Consider the following 23374-nt stretch of genomic DNA (forward strand, 5'->3'; position numbering starts at 1 on the left):
CATCATTATGTGCCTGATAATGTACAAAGTGTTTTAGAGTGTTTTAAGTTCTCCTTAATTATGATTGTAATAAGCTTTCTCCTTGTTTTTTCTCTTTCTCTGTTTTAAAAAAAAATTTCTATTCAACGCTGTCTTGCTTTTTGCACTGTGATTGCATGCTGGTGTCACCCTTCATGATGATGTCACATGGCTTGTTGCTGTGATACCTGCCACGCCTGCAATCCACACCACACGCTGCCATGGTTACCATAACGCTACACCCTTCCCGTTTGTCGCTTCCATGGTGTCCCCTACTGAAAGTACCCATGATGCACGGCGCTACGCCCACCACTGTGTCCGCAACAACACCTGCTACCAACGTACCCTTCGCAGCAACAGCAACAGCCAATCAGGTTTGGCTCTTTAAATAGCTTTTATTTGACATTTCTTGCTCCGAGTGAGCTGTTGCTTTAAAATCAGCACCGATTGCAAAGTCTTTCTGTTTGCTAAATTTAAACTGGAGGAAAATTGTTTTTAAGACAAGTATTCTACAGTCACGGCATCAGTGTGTGTGTTACAATCTGGATGTAGCTATGCCTAATTTTAGTGACATTTTTCCCTTTATAAATTGTCAGTTAATTCATTCACTGCACACAACTGTTGTATGTAATGTCAGTGCTCGGATGTGAGTGTTAATGTATAGGATTAGTACTTCGTTAATAATCACATTTTAATCTGAAATCTTTTCCACTATAGATGCCCATTTTATCAATAGATGAACTCAGTAGCAGCATGTTTGTTACACAGATGTAGACGTTACGAATAGAACAGTAAGTTTCTTTCAAATACTAATACAAACTAATTACAACATATCTGAGTGACTGAAGGTTATTTTCTTTTTATTCTCTCTCGCTGGCAAAACCAAGTCATTTAATAGAAGTGATGTTGCTAACGAATGTACATGTTGCAATGTATATTTAATAGCAAGAGTGGTTCATTGTAGTACTCCCTCTTTTATCATTTATACTGGCATGATTTTAAACATGGAATCTGGCATATGAACCAATTGCATGCACAGTTTGTATTTTTAATTGGCCGGCATTCTATCGAATATTACTGTACATGGATTATATTGATGTGCTCTGTACTGTTTTGAAGTGATTGACTGTACTTGTGGATATTTTGCTTTGGACACATGCCCGCTGTACCTGCAGATGCAGCATCGCTTTTGCAAGGGGCTAGATATCAATGTTAGGAACTAGAACAGGGCCAAGACAGGAGAAAAGATTTGTTCCAAACAAGCTCATGCCAAAATTCCTCTCTGCGTTGTTTTAACATGGATGGGCTAATGTCTGAATTAAAATAGCACAGAATGAATTTTGATGCAACACCGTTATGAGAAGAGTGCTGACTACAGTTACTACCCATTGATTTAGTTAGAAACACAGTTGCATTGCTCCACATTTAAAGTGGGAAGAATAAAAGGCTGTAACGTTAGTGAACTGCTTGAGAATGGAATTGTCGCAGTTCGATATAAAAGAACCATGAACCAAAGAGATATAAAGACAATCAATGGGAATGAAAACCAGTCGGTTTCTATAGGGGGCGGCCGATCCACAACGCCAGTTTTACGCTCGAGCGCCAAGTTGAAAATCGATCCCATTTTGTTCTCGTGCAATGAGATTGTCTTCGTAATTGCAGCTCCTGTCAACGTCCTCCGCTCCCAGATCCTGTCGCTGGCCTCTGTTTCATCCTCAGCTGCAGAGCAGGTTAAACTGACTTTGTGGTCTTGTGTGTTACATAACAATTCATTTACCCAGCAGGGATCTTTTATTGTTCAACAGCCAGCAGAATTTGATTACTTGGTTGTGTAGTTAGCTCACAATTCAGACGGTCCCAAGGCACTAATTCAAAGAGCAGGGGAGTTCTCCCTGGTGTCCTGGCCAATACTTATCCTCCAACCAACACCAGTAAAAAACAGATCATCTGGCCATTAACACATTGCTGTTTATGGGAGCTTGCTGTGCGCAAATTGGATACCACGTTTCCTACATTACAACAGTGACTACACTGCAAAAGTAGTTCATTGGCTGTAAAGCGCTATGGGACATCCTGAGGTCATGAATGGCGCTACATAAATGCAAATTCTTTCTTTTTTTATTTCCTTCTTTCATTTACAGGCTGTATAATGTTGTTACTCCATATACAGGAGGCATCGTGTAGTTACTGTGTATACAAGCTGAAGTTATTCCATATACAGGTTTTATCATGTGGTTATTCCATATTCATAATCCTTGCTTTCAAACCCTCCATGCCCTCGACTCTCCCTATCTCTGTGTAAGGGTCTCGAGCCGTCTCGAACCTTCTCGAGCCCTACAAACCTCCAAGATCTCTGAGCTCCTCCATTTCTGGCCACTTGCGCATACACAATTTTTATCGCTTCACCATTGACGGCCTTCAGCTCCCTAGCTCCTAAACTACAGAATTCCCTCAATAAACTTTTCAGCCTCTCTATTTCTCCCTCCTCCTTTAAGACCCTCCTTAAAACCTACCACTTTGACCAAGCTTTTGGTCATCTGTCCTAATAGCTCCTCATGTTGCTCGGTGTCAAATTTTGTTTGATAATTGCTCCCGTGAAGTGCCATGGAATGGTTTACTATGTTAAAGTCGCTATATAAATGCAAGTTGTTGATATGTAGGCTGTACCATGTAGTTACGCCATATGTAGGCTGCATTGTGTAGTTACCCCATATATAGGCTGTATCATGTAGTTACCCTCAATACAGGCGTAGTTACGCCATATACAGGTGACATCATGCAGTTACTCCATATACAGGCAGTATCATATAGTTACCCCATATACAGATAGACCACCCGGCACTGACATCGGCATCAGATTTGGACATGACAACGGTACACCCAGCCCAGTTGACCCTGCAAAGTCCTCCTCACGAACATCTAGGGATTTGTGCCAAAATTGGGAGAGCTGTCCCACAGACTAGTCAAGCAACAGCCTGACATAGTCATACTCACAGAATCAGACCTTTCAACCAATGTCCCAGACTCCTCCATCACCATCCCTGGGTATATCCTGTCCCACCGGCAGGACAGACCCACCTGGGGTGGTGGCACAGTGGTATATAGTCGGGAGGGAGTGGCCCTGGGAGTACTCAACATTGACTCTGGACCCCACAAATTCTCACAGCATCAGGTCAAACATGGGCAAGGAAACCTCTTGCTAGTTACCACCTATCGCCCTCCCTCAGCTGATGAATCAGTACTCCTCCATGTTGAACACCACTTGGAAAAGCACTGAGGGTAGCAAGGGCACAGAATGTACTCTGGGTGGGGAATTTCAATGTTCATATCCAAGAGTGGCTCAGTAGCACCACTACAGACCGAGCTGGCCAAGTCCTGAAGGATATAGCTGCCAGTCTGGGCCGACAGCAGGTGGTGAGAGAATCAACATGAAGGAAAAACCGACTTGACCTCGTCCTCACCAATCTACCTGTCGCAGCTGCATCTGGCCATGACAGTATTGGTGGAAGTGACCACTGCACAGTTATTGTTGAGACGAAGTCCCGTCTTCACACTGAGGACACCCTCCATCGTGTTGTGTGGCACTACCACCGTGCTAAATGGGATAGATTCAAAACAGATTAGCAGCTCAAAATGGGCATCCAAGAGGCACTGTGGACCATCAACAGCAGCAGAATTGCATTCCACCACAATCTGTAACCTCATGGCCTGGCATATCCCTCACTCTACCATTACCATCAAGCCAGGGGACCAAATCTGATTCAATAGGAGTGTAGAAGAGAATGCCAGGAGCAGCACCAGGCATACCTAAACATGAGGTACCAACCTGGGGAAGCGGCAACACAGAACTATACGCATGCTAAAAAGCAGAAGCAGCATGACAGGGCTAAGCGGTCCCACAACCAACGGATCAGATCAGAGCTCTGCAGTCCTGCCACATCCAGTTGTGAATGGTGGTGGACCATTAAACAACTAACGGGAGGAGGAGGCTCCATGAACAACCCCACCCTCAACGATGGCAGAACCCAGCACGTGAGTGCAAAAGACAAGGCTGAAACGATCACAACCACCTTCAGCCAGAAGTGCCGAGTGAATGATCCATCTCGGCCTCCTCGTGACGTCACTACTATCACAGATGCCAGTCTTCACCCAATTCGATTCACTCCACGTGATAGCAAGAAATGACTAAGTGCAATGGATTCAGCAAAGGCTATGGGTCCTGACAACATCCTGGCTGTAGTGCTGAGGACTTGTGCTCCAGAACTAGCCGTGCCTATAGCCAAGCTGTTCCAGTACAGCTAAAACACTGGCCTCTACCCAACAAAGTGGAAAATTACCCAGGTATGTCCTGTCCAAAAAAAGCTGGACAAATCCAATCCGGTCAATTGCCGTCCCATCAGTCTACTCTCAATCATCAGCAAAGTGATGGAAGGTGTCGTCGATGGTGCTATCAAGCGGCACTTACTCACCAATAACCTTCTCAGTGATGCTGGGTTCCACCAGCATCACTCGGCTCCAGATCTCATTACAGCCTTGGTCCAAACATGGACAGAAGACCTTTATTTCAGAGGTGAAGTGAGAGTGATTGCCCTTGAAATCAAGGCAGCATTTGACCGAGTGTGGCATCAAGGAGCCCTAGTAAAATTGAAGACAATGGGAATCGGGGGAAAACTCTACACTGGCTGAAGTCATACCTAGCACAAATTAAGATGGTTGTGGTTGTTGGAGGTCAATCATCTCAGCCCCAGGACATCGCTGCAGGAGCTCTTCAGGACAGTGCCCTAGGCCCAACTATCTTCAACTGCTTCATCAATGACCTTCCCTCTATTGTAAGGACAGAAGTGGGGATGTTTGCTGATGGTAGCACAGTGTTCAGTTTCATTCACAATTCCTCAGATAATGAAGCAGTCCATGCCTGCATGCAGCAAGACCTGGACAATATTCAGGCTTGGGCTGATAAGTGGCAAGTGACATTCGCACTACACAAGTGCTATGCAATAACCATCTCCAACAAGCGAGAGTCCAACCACTGCCCCTTGACATTCAATGGCATTACCATCACCGAATCCCCCACCATCAACATCCTGGGGGGTCACCATTGACCAGAAACTTAACTGGACCAGCCACATAAATACTGTGGCAACAAGAGCAGGTCAGATGCTAGGTATTCTGCGGCAAGTGACTCACCTCCTGACTCCCCAATGTCTTTCCACCATCTACAAGGCACAAGTCAGGAGTGCTGTTCCCCCTAAGGTACACGGCCACACAGTTCTCTCAAGGTTGCAGCGCACCAGGTGTTGCCAGCCGCGCGGTCCCGCTGGAGCACGCCCCAGCACACAGGCGCTCTTTTTAATCGCATCCCACATGCTCATTTTTTAGGCCCGCAGGGGTGAGCTTCGGCACCTGTGCACTGGAGCCTGCTACAGGCCTGACCCTGAGCCCTAAGGTACTGAATGTGAATGCTGATTGTCCGCACCACCATTACTGTGGCCATCTGCGCATGCGCATTACCCAACAGTTGCGACCTTGCAGCGTGGCCACATTTTCTTCAGCTCTGTGGGAGTACTGGATTCGCTGCTGGCTGGGGGGAGAAGAGAAGATCAAAAGGGGAGAGAGAGAGACACACAGGGGAGAGAGAGAGAGCGACAGGGGGGAGAGAGAGAGAGCCTGGGTGAAAAGAGAGAGAGAGCTTGGGGGGAGAGAGAGAGAGACTGGGGGGGAGAGAGAGAGAGCTGACCAACACAGCCGTCCAAACACCAATCCGAGTGAACCAAATCATTAAAAAATGCAAAGAAACCTACCTGGAACATTGGAACAAAATAACCGAAAGCCAAAGCAGATTAGAATGTTACCGGGCCCTAAAAAGAGAATATAAACTGGCAGACTACCTCACGACCATCAGAGACACAAAACAGAGACAGACCCTCACCAGGTACAGACTAAGCGACCACCAACTGGAAATTGAAAAAGGCAGATACAAGAAATCCTGGCAGCCTAGAGAGAATAGAATATGCGATCAATGTCTGGCTGGCGAGGTTGAAACAGAAATGCATTTCCTCCTAAAATGCGAAAAATTCAACACATCAAGAAACATATTATTCAACAAGCTAAGCCAAACAACCCCAGATTTCAAGGAATTGGATGATCTGTCAAAATTGAGATTAGTCCTAGGAGAAGGAGACAGACCATACCTTGGGGCCAAATATGTAACAACATGTCACAACCTGAGGACTGTTTAAAATTAAGACTGTTTAAAATTAATATTGAACGTACCAAATGAAGTACAAAGACTGTTTAAAATTAATATTGTTTAAAAGTAATATTGTATGTACCCAACAAATGTCAAATCGATTGACACCTACAGAATGTTGGAAAACTGTACCTTTTTGCTATGTAAGCTTTGGCAATATGGTTCTCTGTAAACTTTCATGCCAATAAAGCATTTTAATTGGAAATTGGAAATTGGAGAGAGAGCCTGAGGTGAGAGAGCGAGAGAGACTTGGGGGGCGGGGGGGGGGGCAGAGAGAGAGAGAGAAACTTGGGGAGAGAGAGAGAGAGCCTGGGGGAAAAGAGAGAGAGAGAGAAACTGTGGGAGAGAGAGGGAGAGAGACTGGGGGGGGAGAGAGAGACTGGGGGAGAGAGAGAGAGAGAGGCTGGGGGGAGAGAGAGAGAGAGGCTGGGGGAGAGAGAGAGAGGCTGGGGGAGAGAGATAGACTGTGGGGGGAGAGAGAGAGAGAGAGAGAGACTGGTTGGGGGGGGGAGAGAGAGAGAAACTGGAGGAGAGAGAGAGAGAGCCTGGGGGGAGAGAGAGAAAAAAAGAAAAAAAAAGGAAAAAAAGAAAAGACAGCGAGATAGAGTAAAATAAACCCGGGGAAAAACCGGAATAGCGAGGCACCAAAGCAGAGCCCAAGCAGCAGCCGCAGCACGGAGCCTGAAGCCCGGGAAAGGCCCGAGGAGCCGGGCCGAGACCGAGGCCCAGAGACCGCGGGGTCGGAGAGGGGGAGCAGCCCGGAGACACCGGGAAACAGCGGCTCCCAGACCCAGACCGGGAGGAGAGGCCCGAGCCCGAGCCAGGACAGTGAGTACGAGGCCTGGGGAGGGTGAACCCGGGAACCGAGGCCCAGATACCACGGGGTCGGAGAGGGGGAGCAGCCCGGAGACACCGGGAAACAGCGGCTCCCAGACCCAGACCGGGAGGAGCGGCCCGAGCCAGGACAGTATAAAGAGACCGAGAGAGACAGCGAGAGAGGAACAGCCCGAGCCTGGAGAGTGGGGAAAGGGCCTGGAAGAAAGGGCCTGGAGAGCGCGAATTCGGGTAAGAGAAACAACCCGAGCCCAGGGCCTGAAACCCGGGGGAAACCGGACTGAAGCCCAGAGACCGCGGGATTGGAGGAAAACAGCCTGGTGAGTCAGAAAAACTGGGGGCCTGAGACCGACGCGACGACGCGAGGAAATCCGCCCGGGGCGCGGAGAGCGAACGAGTCCGGGGCACGGAGAGTGGGCGAGTCTGGGACACGGAGAGAGAGCGAGTCCAAGGCCCGGAGAGCGAGTGAGAGAGTCGGAAGAGGAAAACACCGGGTCCTGAAAAAAAGTTTTACTTAATTCTACCTATGTTTAATTTTATTTAAGTTTAGTTCGAAAAAAAAAACCCTGAAAAAAAGCACAACAAACCCGCGAGAAAAAGAAAAAAAAATAAATAAATAAAATAAACTCGGGGGAAAAACCAGGAGAGCGAGGCCCAAAAACTGAGAGAAACCCCGAGAGAAACGGTAGGGAGAGGGAAACAACCCGAGCCAGGAGCCTGAAACCTGAGAAAACCCGAGGGCCCAGGCCTGAGACTGAGGCCCAGAGACAGATTCAGCCCGAGAGGGGAGCAGCCCGAAGGCACCGGCTCCCAAATACTGTGAGAGAGAGAGAGAAACTTTTAAGAGCAGCTATATCTAAGATGAACCCCTGAAAAACTCTCAATTTTGGACCTAAAAGTGGGATAAGGTGGAACACGACACAAAAAAAAAGAGAAAAAAAAGCTATCTAGCTACGAAAAAAAAACAAACGACTACAATGACACAAAGCAGGGAAGTGAAATATCCTGAGCAATGCAACAGTATAAAGGCAAAGGATAAACACAAGGATATAACACTACAAAATAACCCAGAGGTCCTCTACGTTGACTATGTCACACACAAAGGGATTAGGAAGAAGAACAACCTCATATTCTACACCGACTCCGTTCCCTCATGGAAGGAGGCTTTACAAAAAAACTATGCACACGTCTCCAGTGAAGGTATTAGCATGGGAGGCAGACTGAAAATATGTAAAGATGGAAACCTAGATAAAGATGACCCCCTGCTAACTATAAGCTACTACAACAAAAAAGGAAAGATCATGATACAGGGGAATGTAGAAAATTTGGACTCCTTTGAAAAGGAATTCCCCCAGTTGAAAACTAAGGCAGACACAAAGAGGACCAATGGACAGGAGGCAAAAGAGAGCCAAACAGAGGGTGAAGAGAGCCAAGCGGAGGAAGAAGAAGAGAGTCCAGCAGAGACACACACCTCCCTGACCATCTCCACCCCTCCCACACCTCTCAACGCAAACAAACTGCTGAAAGAGAGTCTGTCCAAACTAGAACTCGATTTCAATGAATACAGGGAAACACAGGCCAAGAATTTGAAGGAGGAACTCAAACAGCGGAAAACGAGTCCACCATCCACGAGTTGAGAAAGATCGTGGAGGAGCAAAGAAATGAGATCAAAGAACTCCGTACTCAGCTAAACAAAACGAAGGAGGCCGTAGAAAGGCAGGAAAATGAACTCAGCAGGCAACACAAACCTCTTAAGGTCCAACAACCTGCTGACACAAAAACAACACACACAGGGACACACAACCCGTCGGATGCCCCCCCACACGAGGATGTTACACCCTCTTTACCTTGCGACCAGAACAGGAACACACCGCAGGTCCCAAACCCCGCTCCTGTCACACAGCCTACCCCAGAAACTCAGCCAACAACCAGCCCTCAGTCGAGTCCTGCCCAGACTACTGCTACCCAGTCTGAAAAGCCAGCCCCTCAGGCGGTCCTGCTGACCGACTCCAACGGGAAGTTTTTGGACCCCCAGAGGATGTTCCCAGGTCTGCAAGTCCTGAAAAAATGGTGCAGCAACACAGGCCATGCAATGAAGATCCTGAACAGAGAATCCCTTGGAAGCCCAAAATGGCTTGTGATCCACACAGGCACAAACGACCTACGCACCCTACGGGAAGGCACTGCTAGAGCAGTGAGCAGGATGGCGGAGAAGGCCAGCATGGAATTCCCCGAGGCGCGGATTGTGATCTCCACTCTACTGCCCAGAGAGGACACCCCAGCCTATGTAATCCACAACACCAACAGGGAGATCAACACGAGATGTACTGCCCTCCCCAACGTCCACCTGGCCCATCACCCAAACATCAACACAAGGGACCTCTATGACGGAATACATCTACTCAAACAGCGGATGTGGATCTTCGCAAAAAACCTCATAAACACTGCCAAAAGACGCACCCCTCCCACCCCCTCTACCATTGGGAGCCCTAACCCAAACAGGACCACCACTGTCCCCCCACCCCCCTATACAAAACCAGCAACAGAACCGTGCTATTGTACCTGACCCCAGACCCCCCTCTAGACCACAGACTGTAGACCAAGAACTGAGAAAGATCATGACGATGATAAGCACCCTGATGGAAAGCTGGAGAGGAATGTACTAAATTATTATTATTGTTATTTTATTATTACTATTATTAGATAGCAGTATGTGCATGCCTTATGGAATTTATACTAAATCGTCATTTAGCATTATATAAACTAGTGTTTTCACACCCATCCCACAAAATAGGTCCATTTTATTTCGTTTTTTTGAACTATATAGATGCGTTCTTTCCACATAAGCTGCTGGAATATCCAGGGTCTCCGCTCCTCAACTTTTGGGATGAAGAGTACAGACCCTGAATTCCTAAAATCTATAAAAGACATTGATATAATTGTGTTAACAGAAACATGGTGTCAAAAGGACGTGCCCACCCACTGTCCTCCAATGTACCATGAAATCATTGTGCCCTCAGTAAAGAACACTAAGACACGCAAGGGCAGAACCTCCGGGGGAATTTTGGTGTGGTATAAAGGAGAACTGGACAAACACATCTCACCGATAAAACAGGGGAAATCACATGTATGGCTAAAATTAGATAAAAATATAGGAATAGCAAAAAAAGATGTCTATTTATGTGCGATCTACATACCTCCAATAGAATCGCCATATTTTGAAGAGGAGTTATTTGATACTCTCCACATGGAAATCAGCCATTTCCAGGCCCAAGGAAAGGTGCTACTATGTGGGGACCTAAATGCAAGGACCGGATGTGAACCTGACTTCATAGACCCACAGGGCAACAACCATGTGTTTGGCCAGACCCCTTTATATGTCACACCAGCCATCGCAAATTGGAACAACCTTGACTGTGAAATAAATAAAAGTGGTAGGGAGGTAGTGCAACTCTGCCGAGCCTTAGGCCTGTACATAGTTAACGGTAGGTTCAGAGGGGACTCCTTAGGGAGACTCACATATTCCTCAACTCTTGGGTCTAGTGTGGTGGATTATACAATCACTGACCTGGACCCCTGCGATATCAACGCATTCACTGTCAGGCAGCAATCCCCCCTCTCAGACCATAACCAAATAAATGTGTACCTTAAACTTTCTGCCCAAACTACAGACACAAAAAAGGAACCCAGTAAGCTCCATAAAATAAACCAGACATACAAATGGGCCCCAGACAGTGGAGATAAATTCATCACAGCACTAAATTCACCTGATCGCACAAGTAAAATATCAAAATTTAAAGAAAATCTATATGAGATCACCAGAGATGGTGTAAACATGGCCATAGATGATATAAATATGATCTTCCATGAGGCAGCTGTAAAAGCCGACCTTGTGAAACAGAAGAGGAAACGTTACAAAAGACAAAAAAATGAGAAATGGTTTGATCACGAATGCAAAAATGCCAGAAAAGACCTGAGAAAAATATCAAACCAAAAGCATCGCCAACCAAACAATCCAGACCTACGTATTAGATACAATGAGACCCTCAAAATATATAAACACACCATTAGGAACAAAACACAAAATTATACCCACAAAAGACTCGAAGAAATTGAAAACTCCATTAATCAAAATCAATTCTGGGATATGTGGAATAACCTGAGTACAACACAATTGCAAGCATTACCAATTCAAGATGGCGACATCTGGAGAACACATTTTGAAAACCTCTACAAAGACATCCCAATAAACGAAACAAACCCAAGTCAACATCATGTCACAGTAAAACTCCACACATTAGAAGCAACAATTAAAGACAACCAAAACCCTCTAGACTCCCCAATCACTTGGAAAGAACTGGCCACAAAAACAAAATCTCTCCACCTAAAAGAAAGCCTGTGGTCCAGACAACATCAAAAATGAAATGCTCAAGTTCAGCAATATGGAGATGCAGGGTGCTGTACTCAAGTTATTCAACATCATATTGCGTTCAGGCTGTTTTCCCGATATCTGGTGCCAAGGACTAATCTCCCCCATATATAAAAGTGGAAACAAATCAGACCCAAATAACTACCATGGCATCTGTGTCAACAGTTGTCTAGGGAAGTTATTCTGCAGTATTCTAAATAGTAGATTGCTGGATTTTCTTAACAAACATAATATCCTTAGAAAAAATCAAATAGGCTTTCTTCCAAAACACCGCACCACCGACCATATCTATACCCTTCACACTCTCATTGAAAAACATATACACCAAACAAAAAATGGGAAAATATTCGCTTGTTTCATTGACTTCAAGAAAGCTTTTGACTCTATCTGGCACGAAGGGCTCTATTACAAACTTCTTCAGTGTGGAATAGGGGGCAAAGTCTATGACCTTATTAAATCGATGTATCTGAAAAATAAATGCGGTGTCAAAATTGGAGACAAACGCACCGGTTTCTTCACCCAGAGAAGAGGCATCCGGCAGGGCTGCAATTTGAGCCCGACCCTGTTCAACATATACATAAATGAGTTAGCAGACATGCTGGAGCAAAGCGAGTCACCGGGTCTCTGTCTCCTAGATGGGGAAGTGAAATCCCTGTTCTATGCAGATGACCTGGTTCTGCTGTCTCCCACAGAACAAGGATTACAGCAACAATTAGACCTACTCGACAAATACTGCCAAAATTGGGCCCTGACAGTAAATCTAAAGAAAACCAACATCGTGATTTTTCAAAAAAGGCCCAGATGTCAGGAAAACAAATACCAGTTTACTCTCAGTGATACCATCATAGGACACACTATGAGCTACACTTACCTTGGTCTAACCATCACAGCATCAGGGAGCTTCAGCATAGCAGTGAATGCACTAAAAGAAAAAGCCCGAAGAGCCCTATATGCAAAAGAAAGAAAATTCTACAACATCCAAATTCCAATCAAAATCTGGCTCAAAATATTTGACAGCATAATCCTGCCCATTGCGCTGTATGGTAGTGAAGTATGGGGCCCACTCAATCACCATAGCTACACTAAATGGGAAAAACACACAATAGAAGCCCTACATGCAGAATTTTGCCGAAGCATTCTTCGCACCCAAAGGAAAACACCAACAAATGCATGTAGAGCCGAACTAGGCAGATACCCACTGATAATAAACATCCAAAAATGAGCACTAAACTTTCTAAATCACCTCAAATCTAGTTCCCCAGACACCCTTCATTTTAAAGCCCTCCAGACCCAAGAGCTGAACCCAGAAATGAGTCCCCTGAGTCAGCTGCTACTGAAACTAAGTACTCCTACTCAGCCGGACCCTGACCAGTCCCAGACCAACACTGCCCTCTAAACACCAATCCGAGTGAACCAAATCATTAAACAATGCAAAGAAACCTACCTGGAACATTGGAACAAAATAACCAAAAGCCAAAGCAGATTAGAATGTTACCGGGCCCTAAAAAGAGAATATAAACTGGCAGACTATCTCTCGACCATCAGAGACACAAAACAGAGACAGACCCTCACCAGGTACAGACTAAGCGACCACCAACTGGCAATTGAAAAAGGAAGCTACAAGAAATCCTGGCAGCCTAGAGAGAATAGAATATGTGATCAATGTCTGGCCGGCGAGGTTGAGACAGAGATGCACTTCCTCCTAAAATGCGAAAAATTCAACAAAACAAGAAACATATATTTTGACAAGCTCAGCCAAACAACCCCAGATTTCAAAGAATTGGATGATCTGTCAAAATTAAGATTAGCCCTGGGAGAAGGAGACAGACCATACCTTGGTGCCCAATATGTAACAACATGTCACAACCTGAGGAACAGTGAGGGACTAACGAGCACACCCATAGCATATATAAATATTAAGAATGTTTAAATCAATACCGAGTGTACCCAACGACTGTTTAAAAATTAATACTGAATGTACCCAACGAGGGTCAACGACTGTTTAAATTAATATTGTCTGTACCCAACGAAGGTCAAAATTGTTTGACACCTACAGAATGTTGGAAAACTGTACTTTTTGTTATGTAAGCTTTGGCAATATGGTTCCCTGTAAACTTTCATGCCAATAAAGCATTTGAATTGAATTGAATTGAGAGAGAGAGCCTGAGGGGAGAGACAGAGAGAGAGACTGGGGGGGGGGGGGGAGAGAGAGAGAGAAACTGGGGGAGAGAGAGAGAGAGGCTGGGGGGAGAGAGAGAGGCTGGGGGAGAGAGAGAGAGAGAGAGAGAGAGACTGGGGGGGGGAGAGAGAGAGAGAGAGCCTGAGGGGAGAGAGAGACAGAGAGACTGGGGGGGGGGGCGGAGAGAGAGAGAGAAATTTGGGGAGAGAGAGAGAGAGCCTGCGGGGAAAAGAGAGAGAGAGAGGCTGGGGGAGAGAGAGGGAGAGAGACTGGGGGGGGGGAGAGAGAGACTGGGGGAGACAGAGAGAGAGAGAGAGGCTGGGGGGAGAGAGAGAGAGAGAGGCTGGGGGGGGAGAGAGAGAGAAACTGGGGGAGAGAGAGAGAGAGAGCCTGGGGGGAAAAGAGAGAGAGAGAGAAACTGTGGGAGAGAGAGGGAGAGAGACTGGGGGGGGGAGAGAGAGACTGGGGGAGAGAGAGAGAGAGAGGCTGGGGGAGAGAGAGAGAGAGAGGCTGGGGGGAGAGAGAGAGAGGTGGGGGAGAGAGAGAGAGGCTGGGGGGAGAGTGAGAGAAACTGGGGGAGAGAGAGTGAGAGCCTGGGGGAAAAGAGAGAGAGACTTGGGGGAGAGAGAGAGAGACTGGGGGAGAGAGAGCGACTGGGAAAGAGAGAGAGACTTGCGGGAGAGAAGGAGAGAAACTGGGGAGAGAGAGAGAGACTGGGGGAGAGAGAGAGAGACTGGGGGGAGAGAGCGAGCGAGAGACTGGGGGAGAGAGAGAGACGGGGAGAGAGAGAGAGACTGGTGGAGAGAGAGACTAGGGGAGAGAGAGCCTGGGGAGAGAGAGACTAGGGGAGAGAGAGCGACTGGGAAAGAGAGACTAGGGGGAGAGAGACTGGGGGAGAGAGAGGCTGGGGGGAGAGAGAGACTGGGGGGAGAGAGAGACGGGGGGAGAGAGAGACTGGGGGCAGAGAGAGAGACGGGGGAGAGAGAGAGACTGGGGGGAGAGAGCAAGTGAGAGACTGGGGAGAGAGAGACAGGGGAGAGAGGGGCATACTTGGGGGGAGGGACAGAGATTGGGGGAGAGAGAGAGCCTGGAGAGAGATAGAGAGCCTGGGGAGAGAGAGAGAGACAGGGAGAGAGAGAGAGACTGGTGGAGAGAGAGACTGGGGGAGAGAGAGCGACTGGGAAATTGAGAGACAGGTGGGGGGAGTGAGAGAGACTGGGGGGAGAGAGAGATGGGGGAGAGAGAGTGACTGGGAAAGAGAGAGAGACTTGGGGGAGAGAGAGAGAGAGACTGGGGAGAGAGCGACTGGGAAAGAGAGAGAGATTGGGGGAGAGAGGGAGAGACTGGGGGAGAGAGAGAGAGACTGGGGGAGAGAGCGAGTGAGAGACTGGGGGGAAAGAGAGAGGCGGGGAGAGAGTGAGACTGGTGGAGAGAGGGACTGGGGGAGAGAGAGTCTGGGGGAGAGAGAGACTGGGAAAGAGAGAGAGACTGGGTGGGAGAGAGAGAGAGAGAGAGAGTGACTGGGGAGAGTGAGGGACGGGGTGTGTGAGAGAGACTGGGGAGAGAGAGAGGTTGGGGGAGAGAGAATACAGGTGGGGGGAGTGAGAGAGACTGGGGGAGAGAGAGAGATGGGGGAGAGAGAGTGACTGGGCAGGGCCCGCCCATCTCACCGACACTCTTTAATATTTACAAAAATGAATTGGCAAAACTACTTGAACAATCTACAGCACCCGGCCTCACTCTATATGCATCCAAGGTTATATTCCTCCTCTATGCAGATGACCTGGTTCTGCTCTCACCAACTGAGGAGGGTCTACAGCAGAACCTAGATCTGCTAGAGTCGTTCTGTCAGACCTGGGCCCTGACAATAAACGCCAAAAAACCAAAGTTCTTGTGTTCCAGCAAAGATCCAGACATCAAGGACCCAGAATAAATTTCACACTAGGAACAACTAAAATTGAACAAACCACAAACTACACATACTTAGGCTTAAAAATCAGTTCTACGGGAAATTTTCATCTGGCTGTGAATGAACTGAAAGAGAAAGCAAGAAGGGCTTTCTATGCCATTAAAAAATCAATCCAAATAGAAATCCCCATTGCATTTGGCTCAAAATTTTTAAATCAGTAATTGAACCAATTGCACTCTATGGCAGTGAGGTGTGGGGACCGCTCACACAACAAGAATTTGCAAAATGGGACAAACACCCAATTGAGATCCTACATGCAGAATTCTGTAAAAGTATCCTCCGGACTCAGAGGAAAACCGCAAACAATGCATGCAGGGCAGAACTAGGCCAATATCCTCTACTAATTACTATCCAAAAAAGAGCTACCAAATTTTGGAAACAGCTAAAAATGAGCAACCCCCACTGCTATCATAACGAAGCCCTGAAATGCCAAGAGAGGATCATAAAGAAGAGTCCCCTCAGTCAACTAGTCCTGGGACTCAGTGAAGTAACTGCTAACACTACTAATAATAACCAGCCCCAGGACAGTGACATCGTAGCACAGAGAATTCGACCCAACACAATTGTCACTAAACAAAAGGAAAAATATCTGACATATTGGACAGAAACAACAAAAACCCAAAACAAACTCGATTGCTACTTGGCCCTAAACAGACAATACAACATGGCTGAATACCTAAAAGATAGCAAATTGAGAAAAACTTTGACTATGTACAGACTTAGTGAGCATAGCCTGGCCATCGAAAAAGGCAGACACAGACAGACCTGGCTGCCAAGAGAGGACAGGATATGTTCTCACTGCAGTCAGGGAGTGGTGGAGACAGAGATGCACTTCCTCACAGCTTGTGGAAAAAATCAGGGCATAAGGGGGAATTTCTACCCAAAATTCATAAAAATATGCCCTGAATTCAAAAATTTGAATGACGACCAAAAACTCCCATACCTATTGGGGGAACAGAGAAATTGCGTAACTTTAGCGGCAAACTATGTTACAGCTTGCCATAAGCAGAGGGACAACAATTAAATCTAAGAAAAGAGTACATACATATTATGTGAGTGTATATTTATACACACAGGGATATATCTGTTTATACACTGTATGGATAGATCTGCGTTTATGTGTTCAACCATAAATGTTTTTTTCGGTGCTTTGGCAACATAAGATGTACCTTGTCATGCCAGTAAAGCAATTTGAATTGAATTGACTGGGGGAGAGAGAGCGACTGGGAAAGAGAGAGACTGGGGGGGAGAGAGACTGGGGGGAGAGAGAGACTGGGGGGAGAGAGAGACTGGGGGGAGAGAGAGACTGGGGGGAGAGAGAGACTGGGGAGAGAGAGAGACTGGGGGGGAGAGAGAGACTGGGGGCAGAGAGAGAGAGAGAGAGACTGGGGGAGAGAGAGAGAGACTGGGGGGAGAGAGCAAGCGAGAGACGGGGGGAGAGAGAGAGACTGGGGGAGAGAGAGAGATGGGGGGGGGGGTGGTAGAGAGAACCTGGGGAGAGAAAGAGAGAGACTGGGGGGAGAGAGAGAGACTGGGGGGAGAGAGAGAGAGAACCTGGGGGGGAGAGAGAGAGAGAGCCTGGGGAGAGAGAGAGAGAAATAGAGAGAGAGACTGGGGGAGGGAGGGGAGAGAGTCTGGGGGGGAGAGAGAGAATGAGCGACTGGGGAGAGAGAGAGAGAGAGAGACTGGGGGAGAGAGAGAGAGAGACTGGGGGAAAGAGAGAGAGAGACTGGGGGAAAGAGAGAGACTGGGGAGAGAAAGTAAGAGACTGGGGGAGAGAGAGCCTGGGGAGAGAGAGAGAGAGAGGCTGGGGGAAAGAGAGAGACTGGGGAGAGAAAGTAAGAGACTGGGGGAGAGAGAGCCTGGGGAGAGAGAGAGAGAGAGGCTGGGGGGGAGGTGAGAGTCTGGGCGGGGGGAGAGAGAGAGAATGAGAGACTGGGGGAGAGAGAGCAAGAGAGACTGGGGGAGAGAGAGAGAAACTGGGGGGGAGAGAGAGAGAGAGCCTGGGGAGAGAGAGAGACTGGGAGAGAGAGACTGGGAGAGAGAGACTGGGAGAGAGAGACTGGGAGAGAGAGACTGGGGGAAGAGAGAGACACTGGGGGTGAGAGAGAGAGAGACTGGGTGAGAGAGAGACTGGGAGAGAGAGAGTGAGACTGGGGAGAGAGAGTCAGAGACTGGGGAGAGAGAGTGAGGGGCTGGGGAGAGAGAGAGACTGGGGAGAGAGAGACTAGGGAAGAGAGAAAGAGACTGGGGGAGAGAGAAAGAGACTGGGGGAGAGAGAGAGACTGGGAGAGAGAGCGAGCGAGAGACAGTGGTGGGGGGGGAGAGAGAGAAACTGGGGGGGGGGTGAGAGAAAGAGACCGGGGGGTGAGAGAAACTGGGGGGAGAGAGAGACTGGGGGGGAGGGAGAGACTGCGGGCAGATAGAGAGAGAGACTGGGGAGAGAGAGAGACTGGGGGAGAGAGCAAGCGAGAGACTGGGGAGAGAGAGACTGGGGGGGGGAGAGAGAGAGACTGGGGGAGAGAGAGCCTGGGGAGAGAGAGAGAGAGTCTGGGGGGGGGGGCAGTGAGAGGCTGGGGGGTGGTGGGGGGGAGAGAGAAAGAGAGACTGTGGGAGAGAGAGAGACTGGGGGTGAGAGAGAGAGACAGCGAGAGAGAGAGACTTTGGGAGAGAGCGAGCGAGAGACTGGGGGGAGAGAGAGACGGGGGGAGAAAGAGAGACGGGGGGGAAAGAGAGCGAGAGACTGGGGGAGAGAGAGGGACTGGGGAGAGAGAGAGGGACTGGGGGAGAGAGCAAGCGAGAGACTGGGGAGAGAGAGACTGGGGGAGAGAGAGTCTGGGGGAGAGAGAGACTGGGGGGAGAGAGAGACTGGGGGGAGAGAGAGACTGGGGGGAGAGAGAGACTGGGGGCAGAGAGAGACTGGGGGGAGAGAGAGAGAGAACCTGGGGGGGAGAGAGAGAGAGAGCCTGGGGGAGAGAGAGAGAGACTGGGGGGAGAGAGCAAGCGAGAGATGGGGAGAGAGAGACAGGGGGAGAGAGGGGCAGACTTGGGGGGAGAGACAGGGATTGGGAGAGAGAGAGAGCCTGGGGAGAGAGAGAGAGCCTGGGGAGAGAGAGAGAGACTGGGGGGGAGAGAGAGACGGGGGGAAAGAGAGCGAGAGACTGGGGGGAGAGAGAGGGACTGGGGGAGAGAGAGAGACTGGGGGGGGGAGTGAGCCTGGGGAGAGAGAGAGAGAGACTGGGCGGAGAGAGTGAGCCTTGGGAGAGAGAGAGAGAGAGAGAACCTGTTGGGGGAGGGGGGGGAGAGAGAGAGAGAGAGAGCCTGGGGAGAGAGAGAGAGAGAGAGCCTGTTGGGGGACGGGGGAGAGAGAGAGAGAGAGAGCCTGGGGAGAGAGAGAGAGAGAGAGCCTGTTGGGGGAGGGGGGTGAGAGAGAGAGAGAGAGCCTGGGGAGAGAGAGAGAGAAACTGGGCGGAGAGAGAGAGACTGCGGGGGGCGGTGGGGGAGTGAGCCTGGGGAGAGAGAGAGAGAGACTGGGCGGAGAGAGAGAGACTGGGGGGGGGGAGTGACCTGGGGAGAGAGAGAGAGAGACTGGGCGGAGAGAGAGAGCCTGGGGAGAGAGAGAGAGAGAGAGCCTGGGGGGGGGGGGTGGGGAGAGAGAGAGAGAGAGCCTGGGGAGAGAGAGAGACTGGGGGAGGAGGGTGAGAGAGTCTGGGGGGGGGAGAGAGAGAATGAGAGACTGGGGAGAGAGAGCAAGAGAGACTGGGGGAGACAGAGAGAGCCTGGGGAGAGAGAGAGACTGGGGGAGGAGGGTGAGAGAGTCTGGGGGGGGGGAGAGAGAGAATGAGAGACTGGGGAGAGAGAGCAAGAGAAACTGGGGGAGAGAGAGAGAGACTGGGAGTGAGAGAGAGAGAGACTGGAGAGAGAGAGAGACTGGGGGAGAGAGAGACTGGGGGAGAGAGAAAGAGACTGGGGAGAGAGAAAGAAACTGGGGGAGAGAAAGAGAGTGGGGGAGAGAGAGAGAGAGAGACTGGGGGAGAGAGCGAGCGAGAGACTGGGGTGGAGAGAGAGAGAAATGGGAGGGAGAGAGAGAGAGAGAGAGAGAGTGACTGGGGCGGAGAGAGAGACTGGGGGAGAGAGAGATTTTGGGGAGAGAGAGACTGGGGGGAGAGAGAGACTGGGGGCAGAGAGAGAGAGAGACTGGGGGAGAGAGACTGGAGGAGAGAGCAAGTGAGAGACTGGGGAGAGAGAGACAGGTGGAGAGAGGGGCAGACTTGTGGGGAGAGACAGAGATTGGGGGGGAGAGAGTCTGGGGGAGAGAGATACTGGGGGAGAGAGCGACTGGGAATGAGAGAGACTGGGGGAGAGAGAGACTGGGGGAGAGAGAGACTGGGAGCAGAGAGAGAGAGAGACTGGGGGAGAGAGAGAGAGACTGGGGAGGGAGAGAGGGAGACTGGGGGGAGAGAGAGAGACTGGGCGAGAGAGAGAGAGAGAGAGACTGGGGGAGAGGGAGCCTGGGGAGAGAAAGAGAGCCTGGAGAGAGAGAGAGAGCGAGCCTGTGGAGAGAGAGAGACTGGGGGAGAGAGAGAGAGAGAGAGCCGGGCGGGGTGGGGGGGTGGGGGGGAGAGAGAGAGAAAGCGAGAGCCTGGGGAGAGAGAGAGAGAGAGAGACTGGGGAGGGGGGGAGAGTTTGGGAGGGGGGGAGAGAGAGAATGTGAGACTGGGGGAGAGAGAGAGAGACTGGGGGAAAGAGTGAGACTGGTGAGAGAAAGTGAGAGACTGGGGGAGAGAGAGAGAGAGAGCCTGGGGAGAGAGAGAGAGAGACTGGGGGGCGCGGTGAGAGTCTGGGGGGTGGAGAGAGAGAGAATGAGAGACTGGGGGAGAGAGGCAGCAAGGGAGACTGCGGGAGAGATAGAGAGACTGTGGGTGAGTGAGAGAGACTGGGTGAGAGAGAGACTGGGAGAGAGAGAGAGAGACTGGGGAGAGAGTGCGAGACTGGGGAGAGAGAATGAGAGACTGGAGAGAGAGAGACTGGGGAGAGAGTGCGAGACTGTGGAGAGAGAATGAGAGACTGGGGAGAGAGAGACTGGTGGAGAGAGAGACTGGGGGAGAGAGCGAGCGAGAGATGGAGAGAGAGAGACTGGGGGGGAGACAGAGAGATTGGGGGGGAGAGAGAGACTGGGGAGAGAGAGAAACTGGGGGAGGGAGAGAGAGAGACTGGGAGAGAGAGCGAGCAAGAGACTGGAGGGAGAGCGAGAGAGAGACTGGGGGAGAGAGAGGCAGACTGGGGGAGAGAGAGATTGGGGGAGAGAGAGAGACTCGGGGGAGAGAGAGACTGGTAGGAGAGAGAGAGAGACTGGGGGGAGAGAGAGACAGGGAGAGAGAGAGCCTGGGGGGGAGAGAGAGAGAGAAACTGGGGGGAGAGTGAGAGAGACTGGGGAGAAAGACTGTGAGACTGAGCGAGATAGAGACTGGGGGAGAGAGAAAGAGACTGGGGGAGAGAGAAAGAGACTGGAGGAGAGAGAGAGAGACTGGGGGTGAGAGAGAGAGACTGGGAGAGAGAGAGAGAGTGGGGAGAAAGACTGAGAGACTGGGGGAGAGAGAGACTGTGGGAGAGAGAAAGAGACTGGGGGAGAGAGAAAGAGACTGGGGAGAGAGAAAGAGACTGGGGGAGAGAGTGAGACTGGGGAGAGAGGGAGAATGGGGGGAGAGAGAGACTGCAGAGAGAGAGAGACTGGGGAAGAGAGAGAAAGAGACAGGAGTGAGAGAGAAACTGGGGGAGAGAGAGAGAGAGACTGGGGGAGAGAGAGAGAGACAGGGAGAGAGAGAGACTGGGGGAGAGAGAGAAACTGGGGAGAGAGAGAGGGGGAGAGAGAGAGAGAGGGGGAGAGAGAGTGAGGGGGAAAGGGAGAGAGAGAGTGAGGGGAGAGAGAGAGACTGGGGGAGAGAGAGAGACTGCGGGAGAGCGAGAGACTGGGGAGAGAGAGAGAGACAGGGAGAAATAGAGACTGGGGGGAGAGAGGGTGAGATGGGGGAGAGAGAGACTTGGGGAGGGAGAGAGAGACTGGGGGGAGAGCGAGAGACTGAGGGAGAGTGAGAAACGGGGGCGTGAGAGACGGGGGGGAGAGGGGGCAGACATGGGAGGAGAGAGAAAGATTGGGGGAGAACGAGAGACTCTGGGGAGAGAGAGAGAGAGAGTGAGAGCCTGGGGAGGGAGAGAGAGAGAGAGAGAGAGACAGAGACAGAGACTGGGTGGGGGGGGGGTGGTGGGGTGTGGGTGGAGAGAGTCTGCGGGGGGGGGAGAGAGAGAATGAGAGACTGGGGGAGAGAGAGAGAGACTGGGGGAGAGAGAAAGAGACTGGGGGAGAGAGAGAGAGACGGGAGAGAGAGAGAGACTGGGGGAGAGAGAGAGACTGGGGGAGAGAGACAAACATAGAAACATAGTAGATAGGAGCAGGAGTAGGCCATTCGGCCCCTCGAGCCTGCTCCGCCATTCAATGCGATCATGGCTGATCATGCAAATTCAGTACCCTGTCCCTGCTTTCTCCCCATATTCCTTGATCCTTTTAGCCTTAAGAAATATATCCAACTCCTTCTTGAATATATTTAATGAATTGGCCTCTACTGCCTTCTGTGGTAGAGAATTCCACAGGTTTACCACTCTCTGGGTGAAGAAATTCCTCCTCATTTCTGTCCTATATGGCTTACCCCTTATCCTTAGACTGTGACCCCTGGTTCTGAAATCCCCGACCATCGGGAACATCCTTCCTGCATCTAGTCTGTGCACTCCTGTCAGAATTTTATAAGTTTCAATGAGATCCCCTCTCATTCTTCTAAACTCCAGCGAGTATAAGCCCAATCGACCCAATCTCTCCTCATACATCATTCCTGCCATCCCAGGTATCAGCCTGGTGAATCTTCGCTGAACTCCTTCCATGGCAAGAACATCCTTCCTCAGATAAGGCGACCAAAACTGCACACAATACTCAAGATGTGGTCTCACCAAGGCCCTGTACAACTGCAGCAAGACATCCTTGTTCCTGTACTCAAACCCTCTCGCTACAAAGGCCAACATACCATTTGCCTTCTTAACTGCCTGCTGCACCTGCATGCTTACCTTCAGCGACTGGTGCACAAGGACACCCAGGTCTCGTTGCACTTCCCCTTCTCCCAATCTATTGCCATTCAGATAATAATCTGCCGTCCTGTTTTTGACACCAAAGTGGATAACCTCGCATTTATCCACGTTATATTGCATCTGCCATGCATCTGCCCATTCACCCACCTCTGTCCAAATCATACTGGAGTTTCTCGACATCCTCCTCACAGCACACACAACCACCCAGCTTTGTGTCATCTGCAAACTTGGAGATATTACATCTAGTTCCTTTGTCTAGATCATTAATATATATTGTGAATAGCTGGGGTCCAAGGACCAATCCCTGCGGTACCCCACTAGTCACTGCCTGCCACTCGGAAAAAGACCCGTTTATTCCAGCTCTTTGATTTCTGTCTGCCAACCAGTTCTCTATCCAAGTCAATACCTTGCCCCCAATCCCATGTGCCTTAACTTTACCCGCTAATCTCTTATGCAGGACCTTATCGAAAGCCTTTTGAAAGTCCAAATACATCACATCCACTGGTTCTCCGTTATCTATTTACCAGTTACACCCTCAAAAAATTCCAGTAGATTAGTCAA

At 49.7% G+C, this 23374-nt stretch overlaps 1 protein-coding gene across 20 annotated transcripts in view; it reads left to right on the forward strand.

The window, feature by feature from the left end:
- Nucleotides 1-23374, forward strand: part of LOC147124899 (muscleblind-like protein 3) — an 834930-nt gene that overhangs the window by 795353 nt on the left and 16203 nt on the right. For 15 of the 20 annotated variants that reach the window (XM_085994439.1, XM_085994420.1, XM_085994428.1 and 12 more), the window contains 2 exons: nt 301-392; nt 736-809. In XM_085994439.1, coding sequence (XP_085850565.1) covers nt 301-392; nt 736-792 — 149 coding nt within the window. In that variant the 3' untranslated portion in view covers nt 793-809. The remainder of the gene's footprint in view (nt 1-300; nt 393-735; nt 810-23374) is intronic. The other 5 variants (XM_085994488.1, XM_085994498.1, XM_085994563.1 and 2 more) reach the window with 2 other exon arrangements.

This window comes from Somniosus microcephalus, chromosome 1 (assembly GCF_052327205.1).
Source record: "Somniosus microcephalus isolate GS21.2 chromosome 1, FLI_Smic_1.0, whole genome shotgun sequence".
In the NCBI taxonomy this organism is placed as follows: Eukaryota; Metazoa; Chordata; class Chondrichthyes; order Squaliformes; family Somniosidae; genus Somniosus; species Somniosus microcephalus.